The 25,682-nt window shown below is 41.0% G+C and overlaps 1 protein-coding gene across 2 annotated transcripts in view; it reads left to right on the forward strand.

Annotated features, from left to right (window-relative positions):
• The window catches only part of SLC14A2 (solute carrier family 14 member 2), a 193,554-nt gene that overhangs the window by 129,933 nt on the left and 37,939 nt on the right, over nucleotides 1–25,682 (forward strand). The window contains exons 3-7 of one of the 2 annotated variants that reach the window (XM_023648270.2): nucleotides 1,667–1,851; nucleotides 13,715–13,895; nucleotides 14,870–15,059; nucleotides 19,442–19,570; nucleotides 23,592–23,784. In XM_023648270.2, the coding sequence (XP_023504038.1) occupies nucleotides 1,678–1,851; nucleotides 13,715–13,895; nucleotides 14,870–15,059; nucleotides 19,442–19,570; nucleotides 23,592–23,784 (867 nt within the window). In that variant the 5' untranslated portion in view covers nucleotides 1,667–1,677. Of the gene's footprint in view, nucleotides 1–1,666; nucleotides 1,852–13,714; nucleotides 13,896–14,869; nucleotides 15,060–19,441; nucleotides 19,571–23,591; nucleotides 23,785–25,682 lie in introns of those variants that run through there. The other variant, XM_070275634.1, reaches the window with a different exon arrangement.

Here is a 25,682-nt window from a genome sequence, read left to right on the forward strand (position 1 = left end):
CACGAGCATGAGAGTGGGAAGGAGGAAGGAGTTAAAACAAGTAAAATGATGTGCCATGAAATCTAAGTTGGTTAAGGAAAGAAGGGAAGATAGGGGGCTGGTGGAGCTAAGGGATTGAAGGCCTCCAGGAGGTGAAAGGGCTGTGTCAGAGGGTGCACTTGAGCAGGTGAGCTGAAAGTCCGGGAGATGGTGACCAGAGGAGAAAATCAGAATTTTGAGTTTTCATAGTTTGTGTGATATCAAGTCCATGTGGTGACCATGGAAATCCGTGGCTGAAAAGAAGAGGTGGAGAGGGGCACAGGAGATGAGGAAGATGAGGGTCTGCAAAGTCAGAGAACAGAATGATGAGTTAATGTCAGCGAGGCCGATGTCAATGCCTGGATATTGAAGTTGCTGAAAATTATTGGAGCAGAGATGAAAGTGACCCTTAGGAGCCCCTAACATCTTCACTGAATGAGAGTGACCAGAAAGTCAGCAACCCATCAGAGAGCAATGAAAGAGATGGTAGAAGTCTCAAAGAAGAGGGATTTCTACACAAGCAAGGTGAGTGGCGATTTGGAAGCAACAGTGAAGAACAAGAATTCCTCTTGTTGAAAGTAGGAGAGGAAAGAGCCGAGGGAAATGGTACTAATGTAGGGAACTTCAACTCCTTTGGAAGAGAATTCTGCAATCCTTTAGCCATGTTTGCAATTGTATCTGTAAGGAATGATGGTACCCATGCTAGGGATCTGCAATCACTGTCCTAAGATATTGTGTCCTGAAACTCAGGGGAGGAAGCATGGAGCAATGGGGAAAACTCTAGACCGTATTGAGAGAAGACTGTGTGCAGGTCCAAAACCTCCTCTCGAAGAAACAATAAAGTAAATGAAAACATAACTGGGCTGGAGGAGGCAAGCTCTCCAAGAAGAACGGCTAAGATAAGTGATAGGAAGGAGAGAAGTAGAGGATTACCAGGGGGCAGCCAGACTAAACCAGGAAACAGAGGACCTTGGGCAGAGGTTGTTCCAAAAGCAAGTCATGGCATAAACCCTGGCCCTGGGAGTGAAGCGAACAGGAGTCCCACATGGAGGGGGAAAGACCTCCAGCCTGGTGCACCCAGCTTCCAGTAGAATATACCAGACCTTATTACTGTTCCTGGAGAAGGAAAAGGCAGAATGAGTTGGAAAGAGCACTGAGGGCAGAGGGGAGAGAAGGGAGGCTAGAGGTCAACTGTAAGCAATATAGGCTCCATGGCAATTAAGAAAACAAGTTTCTCTTAGACTCCCACTCAGTTGGGAGACCTGTTCTGTGTATACACATGAAAAGGAAAATATACATACAACTAACTAGCACAGTAAGATAGTACAATGAACAATATGAAAGGTAGAGAAAAAATATTCAGTGACCAGGAAAAAAAGAGACATCTATTCTAATTGGATGGTCAGGGAAATCTTTATAACACAAATGGGCTTTCTTCTGGACTTGGAAGAATGGGCCCATTTTGAAAGTAAGGTCACATGGGTGGAGGAATGGCCCCAGACCTCTCTGGCGGCACAAGCTACTGGAACAGTAGGTCCTGGTGTCAAGACAGACCTCCTGCCTCCTGAGGCCTCCATCTAGCCTCAGCCGAGTGAGTCCCTTTGGGTCCTATCCTGACTCACCTGTTCTTTCCCTTTCCTCTCAGCAGTTACGTAACTGATGAACGACTACCCGCTGAAGGAGATGTCTGACACTCACAGCAGCCCTCTGCTGGGAGAGCCTCTTTCCAGCAGATACAAACTCTACGAGTCAGAGTTTACCAGCACTAGCTGTCCCTCAAGCCCCCAGGATACACACCCAGCCCTGCCCCTCCTGGAAATGCCTGAAGAAAAGGTGAGGAATGTCCCCAGGATGCCTCCCAGGTTGGGAGATGGGAGGAAGGATGGCGAAAGATGCTGCTTTCCCAGCTTCCCAATGCATGTGTTACATAATGCCGTGGAGGGGCCACTGCCCAGGGAGATTCTGCCCTCAGTCAATACCTGGTTATACCCGTGATCAGTCCTACTTGGCCTTAGATAGAAAATGTGGCTCTGTGTGCAACATGGTTTTAAGGTCAAGTAGGGAATGCACACACTCACACACCAGTCTTCCAACCAGTCCCCAAAATCTTTCCCCTTAGACCTGCCCGCTTGAATTACCCTATTGTCCCCAAAAGAAAGGGGCCTTCTTTCAAATGTAGGCTCTCAGCACTCCTTGAACACAATAACACAGAGGTAGCCTGGCTATAGCTCTTGATACAGTGGAGAGGGGTACAAGACTGCTAAGATTTCTTTTTACTGAGATGTAATTCACATACCATAAAATTCACCCCTTTAAAGTATATATTTCACTAGTTTTCAACATATTTACAAAGTTGTGCAAACATCACCATTATCTAATTCCGGAATATTTTCATCACCTCAAAAAGAAACTCAGTACTTGTTAGCAGTCATTCCTCATTCCACCCTCTCCTCAGCCCCTGGCATCCACCAATCTTACTTTCTGTCCCTATGGATTTGTCTATTCTGTACATTTCATATAAATGGAATCATATAATATGTCGTCTTTTTTGATTGGCTTCTTTCATTTAGCATAATGTTTTCAAGTTCATCCATACTGTAGCATGAATCAGTACATCATTCCTTTTTATGACCAAATAATATTTCGTTGTATGAATCTACCATATTTTGTTTATCCATTCATCAGTTGATGGACATTTGGGTCTTTCTGCTTTTTGACTGTAATAAATAATGCTACTGTGAACATTTATATAGAAATTTTTGTGTGGACATATATTTTTATTTTTCTTGGGTATATACCTAGAAGTGGAATTTCTGGATCATATGGTAACTCTATGTTTGACATTTTAAGGAAGTGCCGAACTGTTTTCTAAAGCAGCTGCATCAGTGTATATTCTCACCAGCAATGTATGAGGCTCCAATTTCTCCAGATCCTTGCCAAAACTTGTTATTGTCTGTCTTTTTTATTATAGCCTAGGTGAATGTGAAGTGACATCTCATTGTGGTTGTTATTAGCATTTCCCTAATGACAAATGATGTCGAACATCTTTTCATGTGGTTATTGGCCACTTCTATATTTTCTTTGGAAAAAATATCCTTTCAAATCCTTTGCCCATTTTTTAATTAGGTTATTTGTCTTTTTATTGTGGAGTTATAAATAATTCTGTATATATTCTGGATTCTAGAACATTACCAGAAATACAATTTGCAAATTATTCCTCCCACTCTGTAGGTTGCCTTTTCGCTTTCTTGATAATGTCTTTAGAAATGCAAAATTTTTAATTTTGATTGAGTCCAATTTATCTGTTTTTTCTTTGGTTTCTTATACTTTCAGTGTCAAACCTAAGAAACAATTTTCTTGAGCAAAGTCATGAAGATTTATGCCAATGTTTTTATCTAAGAGTTTTATAGTTTTAGCACCTACTCCATTTAAGTATTTTATCCACTTTGAGTTAATTTTTTTTCATGTGGTATTAGGTAGGATCTAACTTCAATCTTTTACAAGTGGATATCCAGTTGTCCCAGAATCATTTGTTAAAAAGACTATTCTTTCTCCATTAAATTGTCTTGACATTGTTATCAAAAATCAATTGACCATATGTGTTTATAGGGTTTATTTCTGGACTCTCAATTCTATTTAACTGATTTTTATGTTTATCCTTATACTAGTACCACACCATCTTGACTACTGTAGTCTTGCAGCAAGTTTTGAAATCAAAAGGTGTGAGTCTTCCAACTTTGTTCTTTTTTTCACGACTGTTTTATCTATTCTGAAACACTTTCATTTCCACATGAATTTTATAATCTGATGTTCAATTTCTGCAAAGAAAAGGCAACTGGAATTTTTATAGGGATTGTTTTAAATCAATAGATAAATCTGGGGAGTATTGCCATCTTAAGATTAAGTTTTCCAAGCCTCTCCACTTATTTAGGTCTTTAATTTCTTTCAAGGATGTTTTGTAGTTTTTAGTGTACAACTCTTACAGCTCTTTTGTTAAATTTCTTCTAAAATATTTTATTCTTTTTCATGCTATGATAAGTAAATTGTTTTCTTTATTTTATTTTTGTATTATTCATTGCCAATATATAAAACAAAATTGGTTTTTGTATATTGATCTTCTATCCTGCAACCTTGCTTAATTCATCCATTAGCTCTAATAACTTTTTGTGGATTCCTTAAGAATTTTCTATATAAAAAGATGTGACATCTGTGAGTAGAGATAGTTTAAATTCTTTCTTTCCCATCTGGTTCCCTTTTGTTTCTTTTTCTTACCTAATTGCTCTAGCTGGAACTTGCAGTACAATGTTGAATAGAAGTGACAAGAGCAGACATCTTTGTCTTGTTCCTGATCTTAGGGGGAAAGCACCTCATCTTTCACCATTAAGTATGATATTGTGTGATATTAGCTGTGGGTTTTTAGTAGATATTCTTTATTAGGTTGAGGAATTTCCCTTTTATTCTTAGTTTGTTGAGTGTTTTTATCAGAAAGATCATTGAATTTTTCAAATTCTTCTTCTGTGTCTATTGAGATAATTATGTGATTTTTGTCCTTTATTCCTTTAGTATTAACATACATTGACTGATTTGTATATGTTGAACCTGTCTTGAATTCCTAGAATACATCTCACTTGGTCATAATTGTTTTTATTTGTTGCTGTATTTGTTTTGCTGGCATTTAGTTAAAGATTTTCGCATCTATATTTGTAAAGTATATTGATCTGTAGTTTTCTTTCTTGTCATGTCTTTGTCTGGTTGTGGTATCAGGGTAATACTACCTCAGAATGTATTAAGAAAGTTTCCCTTCTCTCCTACTTTTTGGAAGATATTGGTATTGATTCTTTAAATGTTTGGTATAATTCACCAGAGAAGCCATTTGGACTTGAGTTTTTCTGTGTGGGGAGTGTTTTTGTTATTATTATTAGTAATTCAATCTCTTAACTTGTTACAAATCAACCGAGATTCTCTATTTCTTCTTAAATCAGTTTTGGTGGTTTGTATCTTTCTAGGTATTGATCCAGTTCATCTAGATTATCTAGTTTGTTAGAAGACAATTATTCATTTCCTTATAATCCCTTTCCTTATAGTCTTTTTTATTTCTTTAAGGCTGGTAGTAATGTCTCCCCTTTCATTTCTGATTCTAGTAATTTCAATGTTCTCTTTTTTTCTTCTTGGCCAATCCAGCTAAAAGTTTCTCAATTTTGATCTTTTCAAAGAACCAACTTTTAGTTTCATTGATGTTCTCTATTGTTTTTCTATTCTCTATTTCATTTTATTCCACTTTAATCTTTATATTTCCTTCCTTCTATTTGCTTTGGGTTTAATTTGCTGTTTTTTTTTTTATTATCTTAAAGTGAAAGGTTAAGTTGTTGATTTGAGTTATTTCTCTTTTCTTTAGCATAGGCATTTACACCTATAAACTTTCCCCTCAGCACTGCTTTAGCTGTATCCCATAAGTTTTGGTATGTTGTGTTTTTGTTTTCATTCATTTCAAAGTACTTTCTAATTTCTCTTCTAATTTCCAATATGATCCATTGATTATTTAGGAGTGTGTTTAATTTTCTCATATTTCCCAAGTTTCCCTTCTGTTTTTGATTTCTAATTTCACTCTATTGTGGTCAGAGAACATACTTTGTATGATTTCAGTCCATTTAAATTTACTGATACTTTTTACCAGTAAATTTTTTAAATTATTTTATGGTCTAATATACGGTCTATATTACAGAAGGTTCCATATGCACTAGAAAAGAATGTGTATTCTGCCGTTGTTGGATGGAGTGGTCTATAAATATCTACTAGATCTGGTTGGTTTATAATGTTGTTCAAGTCTTCTATTTCCTTGTTGATCTTCTGTCTAGTTATTCTATCCATTTTTGAAAGTTGAGTATGGAAGTTTCCAATTCTTATTGTTGAATTGTCTTTTTCTCCCTTCAATTCTGCCAGTTTCTGTTTCATATATTTTGAGGCACATATTTGTTGCTAGGCAAATATGTGATTATAAGTGGTATATCTTCTTAATGGATTGATCTTTTTTTATTATAAATTGTCTCTCCTATTCTATAGTAATTTTTTTCTTAAAGTCTATTTTGTTCTTCTTAGTATAGCCACTCCAGCTTTCTTTTGGGGGGTGGGGAGGTTACTGTTTGCATAATATACCTTTTCCAATCTTTACAATCTATTTGTATATTTAAATAGAAAGTAGGGGGTTAGTTTCTTTTTATTTTTATTTATTTTTGATTTTGGTAACACTGGCTTATAACATTATATAAATTTTGGTTATACATCATTATATTTCAATTTCTATGTAGATTACATCATGTTCACCACCCAAAGACTAATTCCAATCCATCACCACACACATGTGCCTAATCGTCTCCCTCCCTCCCCCTTCTCTCTGGTAAGCACCAGTCCAATATCTGTCTCTGTATGATTGTTTGTTGTTGTTTTCATCTTCTACTTGTGACTGAGATATTATGGTATTTTACTTTCTCCATCTGACTTATTTTGCTTAGCATAATACCCTCAAGTTCCATCCATGTTGCCAGAAATGGCCAGATTCCATCATTGTTTATGGCTGAGGAGTATTCCATTGTGTATATATACCACGTATTCTTTATCCATTCATCCCATGATGGGCACCTAGGTTGCTTCCAAGTCTTGGCTATTATGAACAATGCTGCAATTAACATAGGGGTGGTATATCTTTACACATTCGTCTTTTCACATTCTTTGGATAAATACCCAACAGTGGAATAGCTGGATTGTTTGTTAGTTCTATTCTTAATTTTTTGAGGAACCTCCATACTATTTTCCATAGTGGTTGCCAAAGTTTGCAGTCCCATCAGCAGTGTATGAGAGTTCCCTTTTCTCCACATCCTTTCCAACGCTTGTTGTTTCCTGTCTTGTTAATTATAGCCATTCTCACAGTTGTGAGGTGATAGCTCATTGTAGTTTTGATTTGCCTTTCCATGATAGTTAGTGTTATTGAACATCTTTAAATGTGCCTTTTGGCCATCTGCATATCTTCTTTGAAGAAATGTCTGTTCAGAATTTTTGCTCATTTTTTAATTGAGATGTTAGTTTTTTTGTTGTTGAGATGTATGAGTTCTTTATATATTTTAGATATTAACCCCTTATCAGATATATGGTTTGCAAATATCTTCTCCTAATTGGTGGGTTGTCCTTTCATTTTGTTGATGGTTTCCTTTGCTGTGCAGCTTTTTAGTTTGAGGTAGTTGCATCTGCTTATTCTTTTTATTGTTGCCCTTACCCAGATAGACATGGTATTTGAAAATATACTGCTAAGACTGATGTTGAAGATTGTGCTGTCTATGTTTTCTTCTGGAAGTTTAATGGTTTCAGGTCTTACATTCAAGTCTTTAATCCATTTTGAGTTTATTTTTGTGTATGGTGTAAGATAATGGTCTACTATCATTCTTTTGCATGCGATTGTCCAGTTTACACAAGACTATTTATTGAAGAGACTTTCTTTTCTCCATTGTGTGTTCTTGGCTCCCTTGTCAAAAGTTAGCTGTTCCATAGATGTGTGAGTTTATGTCTGGGCCCTCAGTTCTGTTGCACTGATCTGTGTGGCTATTTTTGTGCCAGTACCATGCTGTTTTGATTATAGCTTTGTAGTATATTTTGAAATCAGGAAGTGTGAAACCTCCAGCTTTGTTCTTTTTTCTCAGGATTCCTTTGGCTATTGGGGTCTTGCATTGTTCCATATAAATTTTAGGATTCTTTGTTCTGTTTCTGTGAAAAATGTCATTGCAACATTTATAGGGATTACATTGAATCTGTAGATTGCTTTAAGAAATATGGACATTTTAACTATGTTAATTCTTCCATTCCAAGAGCACAGAATATCTTTCCATTTTTTTGTGTCTTCTATGTCTTTCAACAATGTTTTATAGTTTTCAGTATACAAGTCTTTCACCTCTTTGGTTAAGTTTATTCCTAGGTATTTTCTTCTTTTTGTTGCAATTGTAAATAGAATTGTACTTTTAGTTTCTCTTTCTATCACTTCATTGTTAGTGTATAGAAATGCAACTGATTTTTGTATGATGATTTTGTATTCTGCAACTTTACCATATTCATTTATTATTTCTAAAAGTTTTTTGATGGATTCCTTGGGGTTTCCTATTTATAAAATCACATCATCTGCAAATAGTGACAGTTTCACTTCTTCCTTTCCAATTTGGATCCTTTTTATTTCTTTTTCTGGTCTAATTGCACTGGCTAGGACTTCCAATACTATGTTAAATAAGAGTGGTGAAAGTGGGCATTCTTGTTTGGTTCCTGTTCTTAGAGGGATATCTTTCAGTTTTTCTCCATTGAGAATGATGTTAGCTGAGGGTTTGTCATATATGGTCTTTATTATGTTGAGGTACTTTTCTCCTACACCCATTTTATTCAAAGTTTTTGTCATAAATGGATGCTGTATCTTATCAAATTCTTTCTCTGCATCTATTTGAGATGATCATGTGATTTTTATTCTTCATTTTGTTAATGTGATGTATCATGTTGATTGATTTGCAGATGTTGAACCATCCCTGCATCCCTGGAATAAATCTCACTTGATCATGGTAGATGATCTTTTTAATGAATTGTATTTTATTTTCTAATATTTTGTTGAGGGTTTTTGCATCTATGTTCATCAGTGATATTGACCTATAATTTTCTTTTTTTGTATTGTCCTTGTCTAGTTTTGGTATCAGGGTAATTTTGGCTTCATAGAATGAGTTAGGGAGCTTCCCCTCTTTTTCAAATTTTTAGAAGAGTTTGAGAAGGATAGGTATTAAGTCTTCTTTGAATGTTTGGTAGAATTCACCAGGGAAGCCATCTGGTCCTGGACTTCTATTTTGGAGGAGGTTTTTGATTACTGTTTCAATTTCCTTACAGGTGATTGGTCTATTCAAATTCTCTATTTCTTCTTGATTCAGTTTTGGAAGGTTGTATGTTTCTAAGAATTTATCCCTTTCTTCTAGATTATCCAGTTTGTTGGTGTATAGCTTTTTGTAGTATTCTCTTATAATCTTTTGTCTTTTGGGGTGTCCATTGTAATTTCTCCTCTTTATTTCTGATTTTATTTATTTGAGCCTTCTCTCTTGTTTTATTGGTGAGTCTAGCTAAAGGTTTGTCAATTTTGTTTATCTTTTCAGAGAACCAGCTCTTAGTTTCACTGATGTTTTTCTATTTTTTTCATAGTCTCTATTTCATTTATTTCTGCTCTGATTTTTATTATTTCCATCCTTCTACTGATTTGCAGCTTTGTTTGTCCTTCTTTTTCCAATTCCTTTAGGTGCACTGTTAGATTGCTTATTTGAGATTTTTCTTATTTGTTTAGGCATGCCTGTACTGCTATAACATTGCCTCTTAGAATCACTTTTGCTGTATCCCATACATTTTGGCATGTCATATTTTCATTTTCATTTGTCTCCGTGTATTTTTTTATTTCTCCTTTGACTTCTCCATTGACACAGCATTATGGAGTAGCATCTTGTTTAATCTCCACATATTGGTGGCTTCTCGGATTTTCTTTCTGTAGTTGATTTCTAGTTTCATACCATTGTGGTCAGAAAGGATGCTTGGTATTATTTCAGTCTTCTTAAATTAATTGAGACTTGTTTTGTGACCTAATATGTGATCTGTCCTGGAGAATGTTCCATGTGTATTTGAAAAGAATCTGTATTCTGCAGATTTTGGATGGACTGTTCTATATATATCTACTAAGTCTATCTGGTCTAATGTGTCATTTAAGGCTAATGTTTCTTTATTTATCTTCTGTTTGGATGATCTATCCACTGGTGTAAGTGGAGTGTTAACGTTCCCTACTATTATTGTGTTGCCGTGTATTTCTCCTTTTATGTTTATTAATAATTGGTTTATACATTTAGGTGCCCCTATGTTGGGTGCATAGATATTTACAAGAGTTATATCCTCTTGTTGGATTGTTCATTTCATCATTATGTAGTTCCCTTCTTTGTCTCTTGTTACGGTTTTTGTTTTACAGTCTATTTTGTCTGATATAAATATTGTTACCTCAGCTTTCTTTTCTTTGTCATTTGCATGGAGTATCTTTTTCCATCCTTTCACTTTCAGTTTGTTAGTGTCTTTAGGTTTGAAGTGTGTCTTTCGTATGCAGCATATATAGGAGTCTTGTTTTTTTATCCAATCGGCCACCCTATGTCTTTTGATTGGAGCATTTAATCCATTGACATTTAAAGTAGCTACTGATAAGAATGTACTTATTGCCATTTTGTTATTTTTTTCTGGGTGTTTTAGTAGTTCTTCTCTGTTCTTTTCTTCTTCTCTTGCTCTCTTCCCTTGTGGTTTAATGGCTTTCTTTAGTATTACTTTTGGATTCCTTTCTCTTAATTTTTTGTGTATTTATTATAAGTTTCTGGTTTGTGATTGCCGTGAGGTTCATATATAATAACCTACATATAAAGCAGATTATATTAAATTGATGGTCTCTTTAATTTGACCTCTTGGTAAAAGCCTTACCCTTTTACTCCTCTCCTCCCACATTTTATGTTTTTGATATCATATCTAACCTCTTTTTTGTGCATTTGTATCTATTGCCCTCATATAATGGAAATAGATAATTTTAGTACTTTCACCTTTTGACCTTCATGTTAGCTTCATAGATGGTTGATCTGCTACCTTTATTGTATATTTGCCTTTACCAGTGATCTCATTGCTTTTCGTAATATAATTTTCTTATTCCTATTTGAAGTCTTCTCTTTTCCACTTAAATAAGTCCTTTTAAAATTTCTTGTGAGGCTGGTTTCTTCGTGACAATCTCCTTTAGTTTTCGCTTGTCTGGGAAACTCTTTACCTTTCCTTCCACACTGAATGTTAACCTTGTCGGGTACAGTATTCTTGGCTATAGGTTTTTTTCTATCAGCAATTTAAATATATCATGCCACTCCCTTCTGGCCTGTAAGGTTCTGCTGAGAAGTCAGCTGATAGCCTTATGGGGTTTCCTTTGTATCTAACTTATTGCCTTTCTCTTGTGGCTTTTAGGATTTTCTCTCTTTATCTTTAATTCTTGATATTTTAATTATATGTGACTTGGTGTGGGCCTCTTTGGGTTTATCTTGTTTGGTGCTCTCTGTGCTTCCTGTACATGGAAGCCTGTTTTCTTCCTTAGGTTAAGAAAGTTTTCAGCTATTAGTTTTTCAAATAGGTTTTCTATTCCTTTGTCTCTCTCTTCTTCTTCTGGGACACCTATAATATGGATGTTAGTACACTTGATGTTGTTCCATAGGTCCCTTAGACTGTCCTCATTCTCTCTTTTGAATTTTGGAAATTTTCAGCCATTATTTTTCAAATATTTTCTGCCCTTTTCTCTCTCCTGCCCTTATATAATTTCCATTAAGCATATGGTGATACACTTGATGGTGTCCCATAGGTCTATGAGGCTATGTTCATTTTTTCATCATTTTGTTCTCTTTCTGTTCCTCAGACTAGATAATCTCAATTGACTTATCTTTAAGTTTTCTGATTCTTTCTTCAGACTGTTCTAATCCTCTGTTGATCCCCTCTAGCAAGTTTCTTGTTTCCATTATTGTACTTTTCAATTTCAGAATTTCTATTTGTTTGTTTTTTATAACTTCCTCTCTATTTGTATTCCCTATTTGGTGAGATGTTATTTTCATACTTTCCTTTAGTTCTTTAGACATGGTTTTCTTTTAGTCCTTGATCATATTTAAGGTGATTTAAAGCCTTTGTCTAATAACTCCAATGTCTTGGCTTCCTCAAGGACAGTTTATATTGACTTCTTTATTTCCGTTGTTCTATATAATGTTCTTTGCATATCTCATAATTATTTGTTGAAAATTGGGTGTTTTAAATAACATAATGTGGCAACTCTGGAAATAAGATTCTTCCTTCTCCCTAGGCTTTGCTGTTGCTTGCTTGTTTGTTTGTTTAATGGCCTTTCAGAACTAATTCTGTATTGAATGTCATTTGTAGCCACTGAAATCTCTGCTTAGTTAGCTTGGTGGTGAGCTAATGATTAGACAGAGATTTCCTTAGATGCCTGGAATTGATAAGCCTCTCAGTCTTTGTTAAGGAGATCTGTGTGCATTGTGGAGAATATCTTCTACACTCAACCACGCAGTTTCCAACTCCACCTTAGTCTTTACTTCCTGCTTGCCTAAAGATTCAAACTCAGCCAGAGGTGAGCACTTAGGGACTTCTCAGGTCTTTCTTGAGCATCCACATCATCCTGGGCATATGCCAGCCCTGTGCATGCATGAAGTCTTCTAGATTCATGGGAATATGTCCAAGCTTTTTAAAGCCCCCTTTGGATATCTCATTCCCCAGTTTTTCCTTTTAAGCTTTTTTATTAGCCTATTGTTTTCCCCAACTGTTGTCTACCGCCTCAGGCACAATTTTTTCCAGTGCTCTCATTGCTTTTACAGAAGAGAAAATTTGGGGAGGTCATTACTCCATCATTTTCACTGACATCCTCAAAACATTTAAGTTTTGATGCAGGGAGGAGGTTGGAGAAATCCGTAGACTAGCAGTGTGCAATAGAAATATAGTGTGAACCACATATCTGAGTTAAAATTTTCTATTAACAATGTTTTAAAAAAGTAAAAGGAAGTAGGTGAAATGAATTTTAATAATATGTTTTATTTAGATTAATTCATATAAAATATATAATATTATAATTTCAATATGTAAGCAATATAAAATATCATTGAGCTATTTTACATTGTCTTTTCATACTAAGTCCTCAATATCCACTTAGAGCACATCTTAACTCATTAATTCACTAATTAATTCTCTAGCCACATTCCAAGTGCTCAATGGCCACACGTTCTATTGGCTACTAATTGGACAGGACAGCTTTAAAGCAAGGAGTCCTGACTAAAGTGTCCATTGATAGAAATGAAGGGGGTATGAACTTACATGGGGAAAATAATTTATCTTTATTTCACTAACCTCCGGTGAACTTTAGCATTTACTTCAATTATAAATATAGACAATGAACAACAGCCATATTAGTAGTACCTGAGATTTTTGTCATTATCACAGATTGGGTTCCCCTAAAAAGTTGACTTTGAAATGGAAATTTGCATTTAAGAAGTTTACTGGTGTATGCCCTTGGGGTCAATACTTGTAGAGGAATAAAAGTGGCAGGATTAGGCAGATGGAGAAGTTGGGCTGTGATGCAGTCATAATAAAGGCCTTAGGTGATCTGATGGTGAGTTCTGGAGCTTGGATGGCTCTATAGAGTTGTCCTGAGTTGGGGTGAGGAGGCCCTACATATTCACTTATTGCTACTTTGAAATTATAATTGCTATTGGGTCTACACGCCAATATGTATATTAAAGTTTTTTAAAATATTGTGGTAACTACTTTTCAATATAATTGGTTTTCTTTGTAATCTTATTTACTTTATTCACTTACAAAGATTACTCTGGAAAGAAGTCCACAGGCTTACGAAGCTGCCAAAATGGATATGTGACACAAAAGTCTAAGAAACCCTTCTGTGAAGAATGTGGAGTTGTCCTGGGAAGAGCAGGCCTGTGTAGGGCACTCGGAACAGCATTAGACAATAGATATGTGTCTTATGACCCTTTATCTTTATCAAAAAACCTAATAACCTTCCTTATCCCCAAATACCTCTGCTCTCAAAAAGCTATATTAATTGACATTTTGTCATGACCTCTCCTGAAAGAATCTCCGACCATCCAATGAAGATAGCCACATTGTGAAAATTGAAAAATCCAATGAAAAGAACAAAAGGAGAGAAAGAGAGGCAGCCGATCGGGGCTTTGCAGGCCAGGAGGGCATCAGCCTCTTCCAAGCAGTGGGCTGCATCACTGGTGAGATGAAGGAGTACAGGAGCTGGCTGAAAGGTAGGCAAATGCCTGGGGAAGAAGAAGCAGGCCAGCCAAAGAGACGGCCCTCCCTCTGGCTTGGACTGAGGAAGCTGCTGCCTCACTCACCCATGATGAGGGCTTTCCCAGTTGGGGTGTTCCAGCTCTGTGTTGACTCCAGTGGGCATAATGTACTCTGCTAACCTGGAATTCCCAGTTTCAGAATTCAATGAATTTCACTGATTTGGGTTGTTTGCAAATTCTTGACTTCCACATGCCATAGCTATAGGACAATCACATTAGCAACATATAAACCATTTCCCAAATAAGCTGAATGGTCATTCCTCCACTTGTTCCACAGCCATTTATTATCTGCCAAGAAAATATTGGCATCGCACTCCCCAGTGTTCCAGGGTTCTTTCCTTTTAACTAATTCTTTCTCTTGTGTTCCCTAAACTAAATGCTCCAACAAACACCCCTACTCTGGCCACCTCCACTCGCCCCCCACCTGTATAGGTTATCCTGGAAACTAAACCAGAGAACGAGGCAGAATGTATGGCTTCCCCCCGGGTCCTGACTTATTTCACAGCTGGGCTAAAATCATTTCTTTCTCAGCTTCCTTTCTCCAGACTGCTTTCTTTACTTCTCAGATACCAGCCCTCAATTGAGTCATACAGCACTACACAAAAAGAGAGTTTCCTTCCCTCCTCACCTCTTCCCTTGGACTAATAAATTTCCCCTGGAATGCCCCTGGGGCTTCCTAGCCAACCAAGCCAATGGCTGGAACGGCGTTAAATTGGTCTAGGCATGGTGTCTCAATCTGTACGGCAAAAACTAACACCCACTGAGGACTAATTGCTGGGCCACTCAGAGATTTGGGCTGGGCGCCAGGCTGAATGAGGAGAAATGAGTTGGTTCCTGCATCCTTGTTTGCCTTGGTTGCCACACCAACCACTGGCCCAGCAGGGAAGCGCAGGCTGGATCCTGCTGATGGCTCTGCCTGTCTCTTTCAGATAAGTCCTTGGCCCTCCAGTTTGTAGACTGGGTCCTGAGGGGGACTGCTCAGGTGATGTTGGTCAACAACCCTCTCAGCGGGCTCATCATCTTCATTGGACTCCTGATCCAGAATCCCTGGTGGACGATTGCTGGGTGTCTGGGGACCGTGGTCTCGACCTTAACTGCCCTCACCTTGAGCCAAGACAGGTGGGTCCCTCTGTATGAGGAGTCTTGGGATCTTGGGGCAGACAGGTGGAGAGACATTTACTTGAGTGATCAGCCAACCTCATCCTACGAACCAGCCCAAAGACTCCTGAGTACGGACTTTGAATAGGTCTCTGGAGGTCCTTAGAGAATTAAACTACTTCTATGCTCACAACAAGTGATAGCACCAGGCTCCATTTGACTGTAGAGCCTTCTGGAAACACTCCTTCTGAGGCAGGTGTAGAGGAACACTTAAGTTGTTCTTCCCTCATGGAGCCTACCATGTAGTCGAGGGAGATGAGACTAACAGGCAAAAAATGTCTCAGAATGATACAAGACAATATACAATGGGAGTTCAGAGAGGGCAGATCACTAACTGTTGGGAAGATTACAGAGGGATGTCTTTGAGCTAGAAACATGAGATATGGGAGAGAGGAGGGTAGTGTGGGAGGCCGCATGGAGGAAAGGGAACAAACCTGAGCTCTGGGAGGCAAGGAGGCAGGCCCGGGGGAGGGGCCAGCTCTCCCACAGTCCAGTGACAATAACAACTAGCGTTTCATAGAAGTTGACCATTTCTTCAGACTGTGCTGTGTATTATTCCAACGGTTCCAAAATTTTCCTGGTGGCCAGAACTGATCACCTGGGGTGATGGTTAAGAAATATAGTTTCCCAGCCCCATGCACCCCTCCCTCCCTGGGATAGTCTCATTCAGCGGATCTGGGAGGAGGTGTTTTTAACAAGATCCTCCCAGGTGCTTTTGATGCTCAGAGAAGTTTGGGAATGCCCATATTCTTAGTGTTTTTCAATTTGGGGGTTGCAACCCATTTGTGGGTCATGAATTAATTACCAACAGCATTTTAAAAAAATTAAAACAATAGAATAAAATAAAACAGATTAGAGTAATTCATGTGTAGTAAAAGTAAATATTATTTTGTGAAATTTTTGTTTCATTCATATAGGGGTGTGTGTGTGTGAGAAAGAGAGAGAGAACTGGGGCATACTATAAAATATATTCCCTCCTTACTGTGGGTTATTATGAGAAGATTGGAAAGCACCATTGTGCCTTGTTTCACGTAATTCTTACTGCCACTTCACAAAGCAGACAGTGAAAATAATAGGGTCTACATTTTACAAGGGAGAGAAAAGAGACTGGGAGGGGTAAGGTGCTCACCCACGGTGCCACAGCCAGGGAGTGGCAGGGCTCAAGTTCAGACCCATGACCTACATCTTCTAGGCTGAAGGTCAGTGCTCTCCTTGTACACGGATGGAGTGGCCAGTGCGGCCAGAGGCCCCTTGGTGAGCCCAGAGCACTAGGCGTAATTAGAGTTGGTTGTGCTGTAACCAGCGTTGCACTTCCTCCAGGCCCCCCTGACCTTCCCAGATCCCATCGAGGTAAATCCGTGTGTCACCTTGTCTCTATGAGAAGCTGTTCATGCATCTCTAAGGAGGCCTTGGTGGACCACTTTGATTCTAGCAAGCTGGGAGGCCATTCAAGGTCAGATGGATGAGAAGCTGAATTCTTTCGGGTGCAGGTCTGGTGGGTGAGATGAAAAATGGGCTCTAGCCAGGATTTTGTGTCTCTGTTTCAACCAGTGGGTTCCCCACTCCTTGCTCCCCTTACCTACAGTCTCATGGGCAGCTGGCATAGAACTGGTCCCCCTCACAGGATCAACTCTAGTCTTACTGCTTCATCGCTATTTGCTAAAACTCACCTGGGGTGAACTCTGTCCAGCCCTCTGACTCCTTAGCTTTGAGACCTCAGGCAAGCCCTTCCCCCCTCGGCCCCCTTGTCCTCACCTTCAGTGAGCCAAGTTCCCTCCCACGCTGACAGTCTGATTCTCTGATTTTCCGCCCGACCATAATCTACTAGTAAACTTGCCAAGCCCTTCAAACAGTCGCTTCACAGACTTCAGTTTTACTAAGGAGATGCACAGCATGCCTGCCTAATCCTTCCAAACATCCTAATTAAGAATTCAAGACAAATATGCATCAAATAAAAACCCAACCCCTCAGCTTGGCTTCCAAAGCCTTCTCTGATGGGCCCCACCCCACCTACCACTCAGCATCACACTCAGCACTTTTGCTTCTGCCTGTCTAATCCTACCATTCCTTCAAATCCCTCCTCCTCCAGGGAGCCACCCCGGAATGCCCCAGTGCACTCTGATGCCTCCTTTCTCTCTGAACAACCACAGAACATACTCAGTACTGTACTGGATGATTCTCTAATTGCTTTCTGAGTCTTCTCTCCCTGGCTAGGTTCTAAGCATGTTCAGGACAGGGAGTCCATTTCACATGTTCCATATTCCACCACGGTGCCCAGAAAAGATTCAAGCTTCAGTCCTGATAGATCAGTACCATGTTCTACATCACAGGCTCAAAACTCTAGGCACCCTATACAACATTCATACACACACGTTCTTCCAAGGAGCCCCGACTTCACCACTGTCGCCAACAAACCACTGACACGGCTGCATATCTTAGTCATAACCTCTGCCCCTCCTACTCCCCCACTCCCACTCCCCCTCCAGCACTCCCTCATTCTCCATCCCTACCCCTAGTAGCCCAACCCCACCCCACTAGCCCAAAGACTGGACTTTACAGATAGTAACTCAAGGTCAACAACACTGATACTTCAGTGTCCTAACGGAAGGTGGTCCTGATGAAGATTTTCTAGGTATCGGGTTGAACCTAATTTTCTATTTTCGTTGGCCAGGGCAGAGATGTAAGGTCATGAGTTTCCTTTTGATAGCCAAGCCCAGAAGCTACCGAAGTTTTGGAAGAGAAGAATCCTGAGAGGGGACTCTCCACGGAAGGGGCAACTGTGGAGCAGCCCTTAGACGTCCCCCTAATTTCACCTCCCCTGGGTTCCCTCATTTAGAACCCTGTACCCCTGTTACACCCAGCCACTGGGGCTGCAGGGCCTCCCCAGGATGGACCGACTGTCTTTGCTCAGTTCACCTGAAGCAGCTTCTATTAAAACCAAAAAGGTACTAAATTCTAACACCGAACACAATGGGAAAATATACAGAAAATGCAAACCACTTAAAAATAATGATTTTCCCAAAACACGAGTTTCTGCTCCTCAGGTAGTTACTCTAGTCCTGAGGAGATTCTGAACCTCAGCGGTCTTCCCCGCAGACCCTGTTCCCTCTCAGCCCCGTGCCTGTCTCAAGCTGCCCCATACCTTCCTGGCCTCCGGAACAGCTGAAGACCAGCTTGTCCTGAGCCCAGTACAAGCGTCTTCTCACAAGTGCCCCGTGCTCAGCTTTTCTTGTTGGAAACCATGTGGAGACTCTGTCTCTCCCACCCTCTCCCCGCCTCCCACTCTCCCTCATCCAGGTGAGCTGACCTCCTGGTCACTCCAGAGGTGAAACATCCCCACACTCCAGATCTAAGTCATGGCCTCTCCTCGGCAGGAACCCTCCTCTAGCCAGAGCTCCCTTCCTCCATCACAGGGCACCCATGATCCTGTTGCCTCTACCTTGCAAGAACAGTGAGTACGTGATAATATTTAATATGCACACACATTCATTCAACAACCCCTCACCCAGCACCTTCCATGCACCAGACGCTGTTGACCCTTGTCACACTGATGTCAAATGGACAAGCTTCAGCCCATGCAACGTACAGTCAAGGGCAGGAGGATAGACCACAGAACACAAAGTTCATTCTCCGGCAGGGGCCTTGCAGTTGGACTTGCCCAGTCCCTCCTTCATCTCACTCCTCTCTCCCCACAGCCAGCAGAGCTATTGGAAAGGCCAAGGGCAAGGTTTATTAGGAGCAGGGAGAGAAGTTTAGGTGCACAAAGGCTTCCCTGATGAAACGGAAAGAGGCCACAGACTCAAGCTTGGATCCCGCCACGCCTCTGGGCGGCCCCCTGCTGTACTGAGGGGAGGGGCAGCTGCGCATCCACAGCTGACTCAGCTCGTCCATGCTGGGCAGACATCAGAGGGAGAGAGAGCTAAAGTGCAGCGATTACAGAGGGCTGCACATAATGCAGCCAGAACACACTCTCTGTCTGCCTCCTCCTTCCGCTTCCTTCCTCCCTTCCTCCCCTCCTCTCAGTCTCTTTCACACATGCACACTTACACACACACACACACACACAACTTCAGATTTCTATTAGATTTCCATCTATACCTAGCAGTCTGAGACTCCTCTGAGAAGCAAAGGAGAGGTTAGACATGGAGAAAGCAAAAGTGTATAATTAATTCTAGACCATCAAGGGTAATCAGATGTGTGTGTGTGATCTAGAAAGGTGCTGCCAGCCTCATGACTACCCAGCATTCGTCAAATAAGCTGTCTATTTCCTGTGAGTACCAGGAAGGAGGGGATCAATGAGCACCACCAAATTCAAAGGTAAAGTGACTGTCTGTCACCCCCAGGTCCGCGATTGCCTCAGGACTCCATGGGTACAACGGGATGTTGGTAGGAATGCTGATAGCCGTGTTCTCCCAGAAGTTAGACTATTACTGGTGGCTTCTGCTTCCTGTGACCTTCACAGCCATGGCCTGGTGAGTTGCCTCATTCTCTCTGCCCACAGACCCACAGGGCCCTGAGGTGCTTGTGTCTTACACTGGGTGGGGACATGCACTGTCATGGGTCCCAGTGTCTTTATAGTCAGACTGATCTGTCTCACAAGACACTATGAAAATCCAAGAGTTCCATTGCAACACAGGGGATCACTTTCAAATTTGGAATAACAGGGCCCCTTTAAAGCAGCCAAGGACCACATTTTTTTTAATTGTGCTGATAATCTTCCTTAATTGATAAGCCTCATAATAAAGGCTAACATTTATTGAGTATTTCCTCCATGCCAGGCACAGTGCTTAACAAGGTAGGGTTATTATTGTCCCCAGTTTCCAGAAGGGAAGACCAAGGCCTGCAGAGGTTCAGTAACTTGCCCCAGGTCATATCTGTAAAAGTGTTTGATGCCAGCATTCAGAACCCAGAGTCTGCACTATTAAACCCAGGCTCATGGGAATCAGCTATCCTGTGGCCTAAGCAAGACCCAAAAGCAGAAAACTCTCCTGTAATTGAATCAGAGAGATTTCTTGGAACAGCACGTCTACATTTAAAGCACAGACTCTTTCAGTGAGAAGCATCCATTGAGATCTGGCTGTGCAATCACCTCATCTTGAAAAGGAATAAAGAAGTCAAGATATTAGGAACAGATGTTCATTGAGTGCAGGGGTGTGCTAGCCTTTCACACATGGGAGCCTTGAACCCGCAGCAGGTCTGTAGAGTGTCCCAGTGGCAGGAAGCCTGAGGTGAACCCGTGTCCCCCAACCCCTGTACCCCACAACTCTCAGACACACTGAGTGATTTTTAACATCTCTAAGAAGTAAATGTCTTTCTTCAGTTTCAAAGTCTGGAGTTACTAAAAACAGTTAGTTTAATTTAGTTTAAGTACTGTTCCGTTACTTTTTAGTAGTGCTTGCAAATAAATTACTACATTAAGCATTCTGGGCTATTTATGTTTCTTCTTAGGGTTCCTGTCTTTTTTAATCCATTGGGACAAAAAGCTACAGCAGTCAGTTCTGTGGGGATTTCCTTAATGTCCCCCACATCCCAGGCAGGAGGAGTGGGGGAACTTGTCTTCATTTGCACACATTTGGTTTATAACTACATAGATTAAGTCCCTCGGCACAGCCTCAGCCTCATTGCACCAGCTGGCAGTTTGTCTACAGTGCCCCACCCCCACTTCCCAGTTTAAAAGACAAAAAACCATAGAGAATCTCACTGGGCTGAAGCCTGAGCTACCACTCCAGCAGTTCACTACTCCACTCATGTAGTCCTTGGAATCTCATCCATAAGGTAGGTATCAGTGGTGCCATTTTCCAGATTATCAAACAAACAAGCATTTGCTGAGTGCCTGCCATGTGCAGGGACTATTCTAGATGCTGGGGATACTTGTGAACAAGAGAGGGTCTCCGTATTCTTGGAGCTTATGTTCTTCTTGGCAAAGATGGAAATAAACTCATTAATTAATTAAAAAGTTCGTTTTAAGAAGTGATCATTGTTTTGAGGAAAGCAAAATGGGACAGAGATTGGTTCCAGATGTGGGTGATCAGAGAAGGACACTTTGCAGAGGCAACATTCGAGCTGTCACCTAAATGATAAGAGGGCACCTGCCATCCAAAGATCTGGGTGAAGGATGTTGCAGGCTGAAGCAGCAGCTCGTGCAAAGACCCCAGCTGGAGAAGTGGAGTGTATTCAAAAAACAAGACCAGTGGGCTGAAGCCCTGAATGAAGGAGCAGTGGCAGGGGTGAGGGCAGAAGTAGACGAGGGCCAGACCCTGTATGCCTTGCAGATCCAGTAAGTCTTTTTGATTTTTATTACAATTGTGTTGAGGAGCAGTTAAAGGGTTTTAAGCAGAAGAGTGATAGGATATGGTTTAAATTTAAACAAATCGCTCTGCTTGCAATGTGGAGCGCAGATTTTAACTGGAGCAAGAGTGGATGCTGAAAGCACAGTTAGGGGTCTGCTGTAATAACCCACAGAGGGATGAGAGTGGTTTAGACCAGTGTGACATCCACTGGGGTGGTGAGAAGTGGTTGGACTTGAGGTATATTTTAAGGAAAGTAGAGGCAACAGAACTTTCTAGGAGATTGTGGAGTATGAGGGGGGAAAAGGAAAGAAGATTCAGTACACTCTTATAATTTGCCTGAATGCCTGGCTTCATGGAAAAGACTACGAGAAAAAACAGGTCGGCAGTGGAAGACAGGATGCAAATCAAGAGTTCTGTTGGACAGATTAAACTTTAGACTTCCAGGCAGAGATGTTGAGAAGGTGATTTGGTATACAAATCTGGAAATTAGTGATATGTCAAGATTTGGAAGGCAGAAGCTTAAGGAAGATATTTTGTCCATGAGATTAAAGGACATCACTCAGGAAGAGAAGGTAAAAAAAAAAAGAAGACCCACGACAGAGCTGTAGGATCTTGTAGTATTTAAATGTCTGGCAGAGATGGGAAGAACCACCAAAGGAGACTTGAGAAGGAGCATAGAGGAAGCAGGAAGGAAATAAGAAGGTGTAGTGTCATGGTAGCCCAGAGAGAAAGTGTTTCAGTCCAGTGGAGGGGTCCAACTGTCAAATGAAGGGGGCAGGGAATGGCCACGGATTTGAAAAGACAGATGTCACTGGTGAACTGGACAGGAGCCATTTCCATGGCGTAGGGAGGACACACACCAGACCCACACTGATAGAGTAGGTTTAGGAAAGAACAGGAGCAGAAAGATGGGGATAGCAAGGATAGACAATACTTTTGAGAAGCGTTGCTGTGAAGGAGAACAGAGAAATGGGGCAGTAGCTGAAGGGGACCTCATCTTAAAGGGGGAGGATTTTTAAAGGTAGAAGATACTGCAACATGTTGGATACTTATGAGAATGATCTGGAGAAAAGGAGAGATCGAAGCTGCAGGAGAGGAAGGAGAGAATTGCAGGAGTGAAATCTCTGAGACAGATTGGACCCCGAAGTACAAGAATTGGCCTGACAAAGGTGCAGGGACATTTCCATTGTATGATAAAGGCAGAGGGAGAGGCAGAGTTTTGGGGAACCAAGCAGTCAGAGTGTGGATCTTATGGTTGGGTAAACAAAGCATTTCTCATCTTGTCATTTCTTAATGAAGTAAAGCAAGGTGGTTAGCTGAAACTAAAGGGAAGCAGACAGCAAAGATTTGAAGAGAAAGGAGAAAATGTAAAATAGTTGTCTCAGCAAGTTGGAGACCTAATTTGCTGGGGATGTGTAGTAGGCTTTTCAGGCAGTCTTCAATGCCTGTTTGAGATTCATGGTCATTAATTAAAGGTAGACCAATCAACCAGATCATGTGATTTCATGTTTTGTCCTGCAGCTCACTGAGTGTGGGAGACGAAGGGTGTTAGGTTTCTAGGGTGGCAGGTCCCTTCTAGAAGAAACTGAAGCTAAGGGAGATTAATTACCTAATGTTGCTCACTCAGCCTGTAAGTGTAGGACTTAGGACTTGCACCTAGCTGCATCCATCTCCAAAATCCATGCTCTTTCCAGGAAGAGGGCAAGAAGAGAGAGGACACAAACAACAGAAGGTTCCATCTTCACGTGGCAGTTCCCAGAGTAGCTCAAATTTAGCTGAATCCAAGCCCACACAATACCTATGTGCCAGCCTCCTCCTAGAAGGTCAGATTTCTAAAGTGTTATCACAGCCCAGGACAATAGCTATTGTACATCTTGATGATCCAAAGGCAATACATGATATTTTATAAGGATTACATTTTGTTTCGTTTTCTTGATTTAAGAAACAAGGAAATGCTTAAATTATTTTATAAAGTTTTCTATTCAAAACAAGTTATAATACTTTTAAAATCTGTTTCTCAAAGCTGTAGCCTTAAACACCTTATTCTCAATCCCACATCAATGGACCACTAGAGTCTCAAGGGAGCCAGGAATGGTTGTGCCAAGGAGAGGAGACAATGGATGGCACAGTGGCCAGAGCTGATGAGATGGTATAGACCTAAGGGTGATCACAGTGATTAACTCTTTGTCTCTTCTGTCTTCAGTCCAGTTCTTTCCAGTGCCTTGAATTCCATCTTCAGCAAGTGGGACCTCCCGATCTTCACGCTGCCCTTCAACCTTGCTCTGACTCTGTACCTGGCAGCCACAGGCCACTACAACCTCTTCTTCCCCACAACACTGGTGGAGCCTCCATCTTCAGTGCCCAACATCACCTGGACAGAGATTGAGATGCCCTTGGTAAGCTATCCAAGGGCAGATGAGTTGGGACCCCCTGATTCCACTGCAGACATTCTCAGTAACCAGCTTGTGGATTACCCAGGCTCTCAGCTTCCCTAGATGCATCTCCACCAGATTATGGGTCCTAGCAGAGGACGGAAAAGGGTCACTGCCACCTCCATATGTTCCTTCAAAAAACCTTTACTGAAGACCCAATGTGTGCTGGGCACTTTCTCAGACACTGGGAATACGCAGGGAATAAGACCACATCCCTGCCTTCGTGAAGCCTACACTCCACACAAGGAAACAGAATAATAACTGTACAGACAAGTGTTAAGCTGACAGTACAGAATGATGGGATTGAGGGCAAAATATTAGATAAGATGAATAGTTAAATGAAGGGGCAAAGCACTAAAATAAATATTTAAACTTAGGATTTTAAAGATATCATCAATCGAAGATGGTGAATTTTCATGTACTTTCCATATCAGTGGTTCCCAAGCAAGGGTGATTTTCCTTCCTGGGGAGGGCAAACGACTGCAGACATTTTTTAATTGTCAGACTGTGGGGGAAAGGATGCTACTGGCATCTAGTGGGTACAGGCCACGGATGCTGCTAAGCTTCTACAATGCACAGGACAGCCCCTTCCCCATAACAAAGAATTATCCAGTCCAAAATGTCAATAATGCCAAAGTCGAGAAGCCCTGCTTTATAACCTATTATCACAAATGTACATATTCATTGATTCTACTGATCTCTAGGCATCAGAGATAAGGAGGTATAATAAAAATCTAACATAGGATTAAATATATAGAATTGTAAAATTTTGGCCCTGTTAATGAACATAGAACTAACAGCTAACACTAAAGCAAGTTTGTTACGTCTCAGAGACTGTTGCAAGCCACCCTCATAATAACCCAATACTATAAGTACCATCATTATCCCCATTTCACAGATGAGAAGACTAAGACGCAGAGAGGCTTAGTTGCCCAAGGTCAAACTGCAGCTAGTGCCTCAAGTATTGTTTGTGAGCTCAGACTCCCAAGCCCTCACCGCCCCTGTTGTCTAGATGTGCTTAAACCTCCACGTGGCCCTGCTCCTGGGGGCTCAGTTCCAGGGCCACCGCCCTGGTGGGGAGGACATCACAGGCCCTCCAGGGACAGCCACACTCTGAACCTGAACCTACCAAAAAAGGCTCCCCTGCCCCTAGCGGCAAATGCTGCCTCCAACAATGCAAAACCTTCATCAACTTTTTGTCTTTTTCAAAGCTTTGTCTGGGGCTGGGGCTGGAGCGGGATTGGAGACAGGCTTAGGGCCTAAATCCAAGAAAGTGAAAAGACAGAGCTGTGCGTTCAAGGGAAAGCCCATCCTCTCAGATGGAAAACAGCTGGGAGCAGAGACAAAACTCTTCCTTTGATAGACTCATCAGCGATCAGTCATCTGGCAATTAGGCTCACTGCCTCAGGGACCCAGTCCGGCTGAGCCTGAGCCCTAGCCATGAGGCATGCTCCAAGTGACAGCTGCAGGGGCATGTGGCACTGCCAGAGAGAAAGGCCCACCGAGGCCCCCACCCTCCCTGCACTGTGAGGCTATCCAGTGTGGTGTTGAGGAGACCAAAGTGGAGAGGGCCACAAAGAAGGGGCGCCTTTTGTTCATCTTCAAAATCAACAGTAGGAAACTGGTAGGACCCAAATCCATGTACCCTGAGGTCCAAGCTCACCCTCTGAGCTCTCCACCACACCACCGCTCTGACAACAGGCTCCTTTTCTTCCACCCATCCAGATCTGAGTTTTGAAGAATCAACACCATTTTGCTCCTTCTCTTTAAAACAATGGGGAGAGTGACTTTCTTTTTGTTTAACCAGCTTGTTGTTGTTACATGGGGATTATCCGGAGTGTGGAAGAGACTGGTGCTCAGTA

This window comes from Equus caballus, chromosome 8, assembly GCF_041296265.1.
Source record: "Equus caballus isolate H_3958 breed thoroughbred chromosome 8, TB-T2T, whole genome shotgun sequence".
NCBI lineage: Eukaryota > Metazoa > Chordata > Mammalia > Perissodactyla > Equidae > Equus > Equus caballus.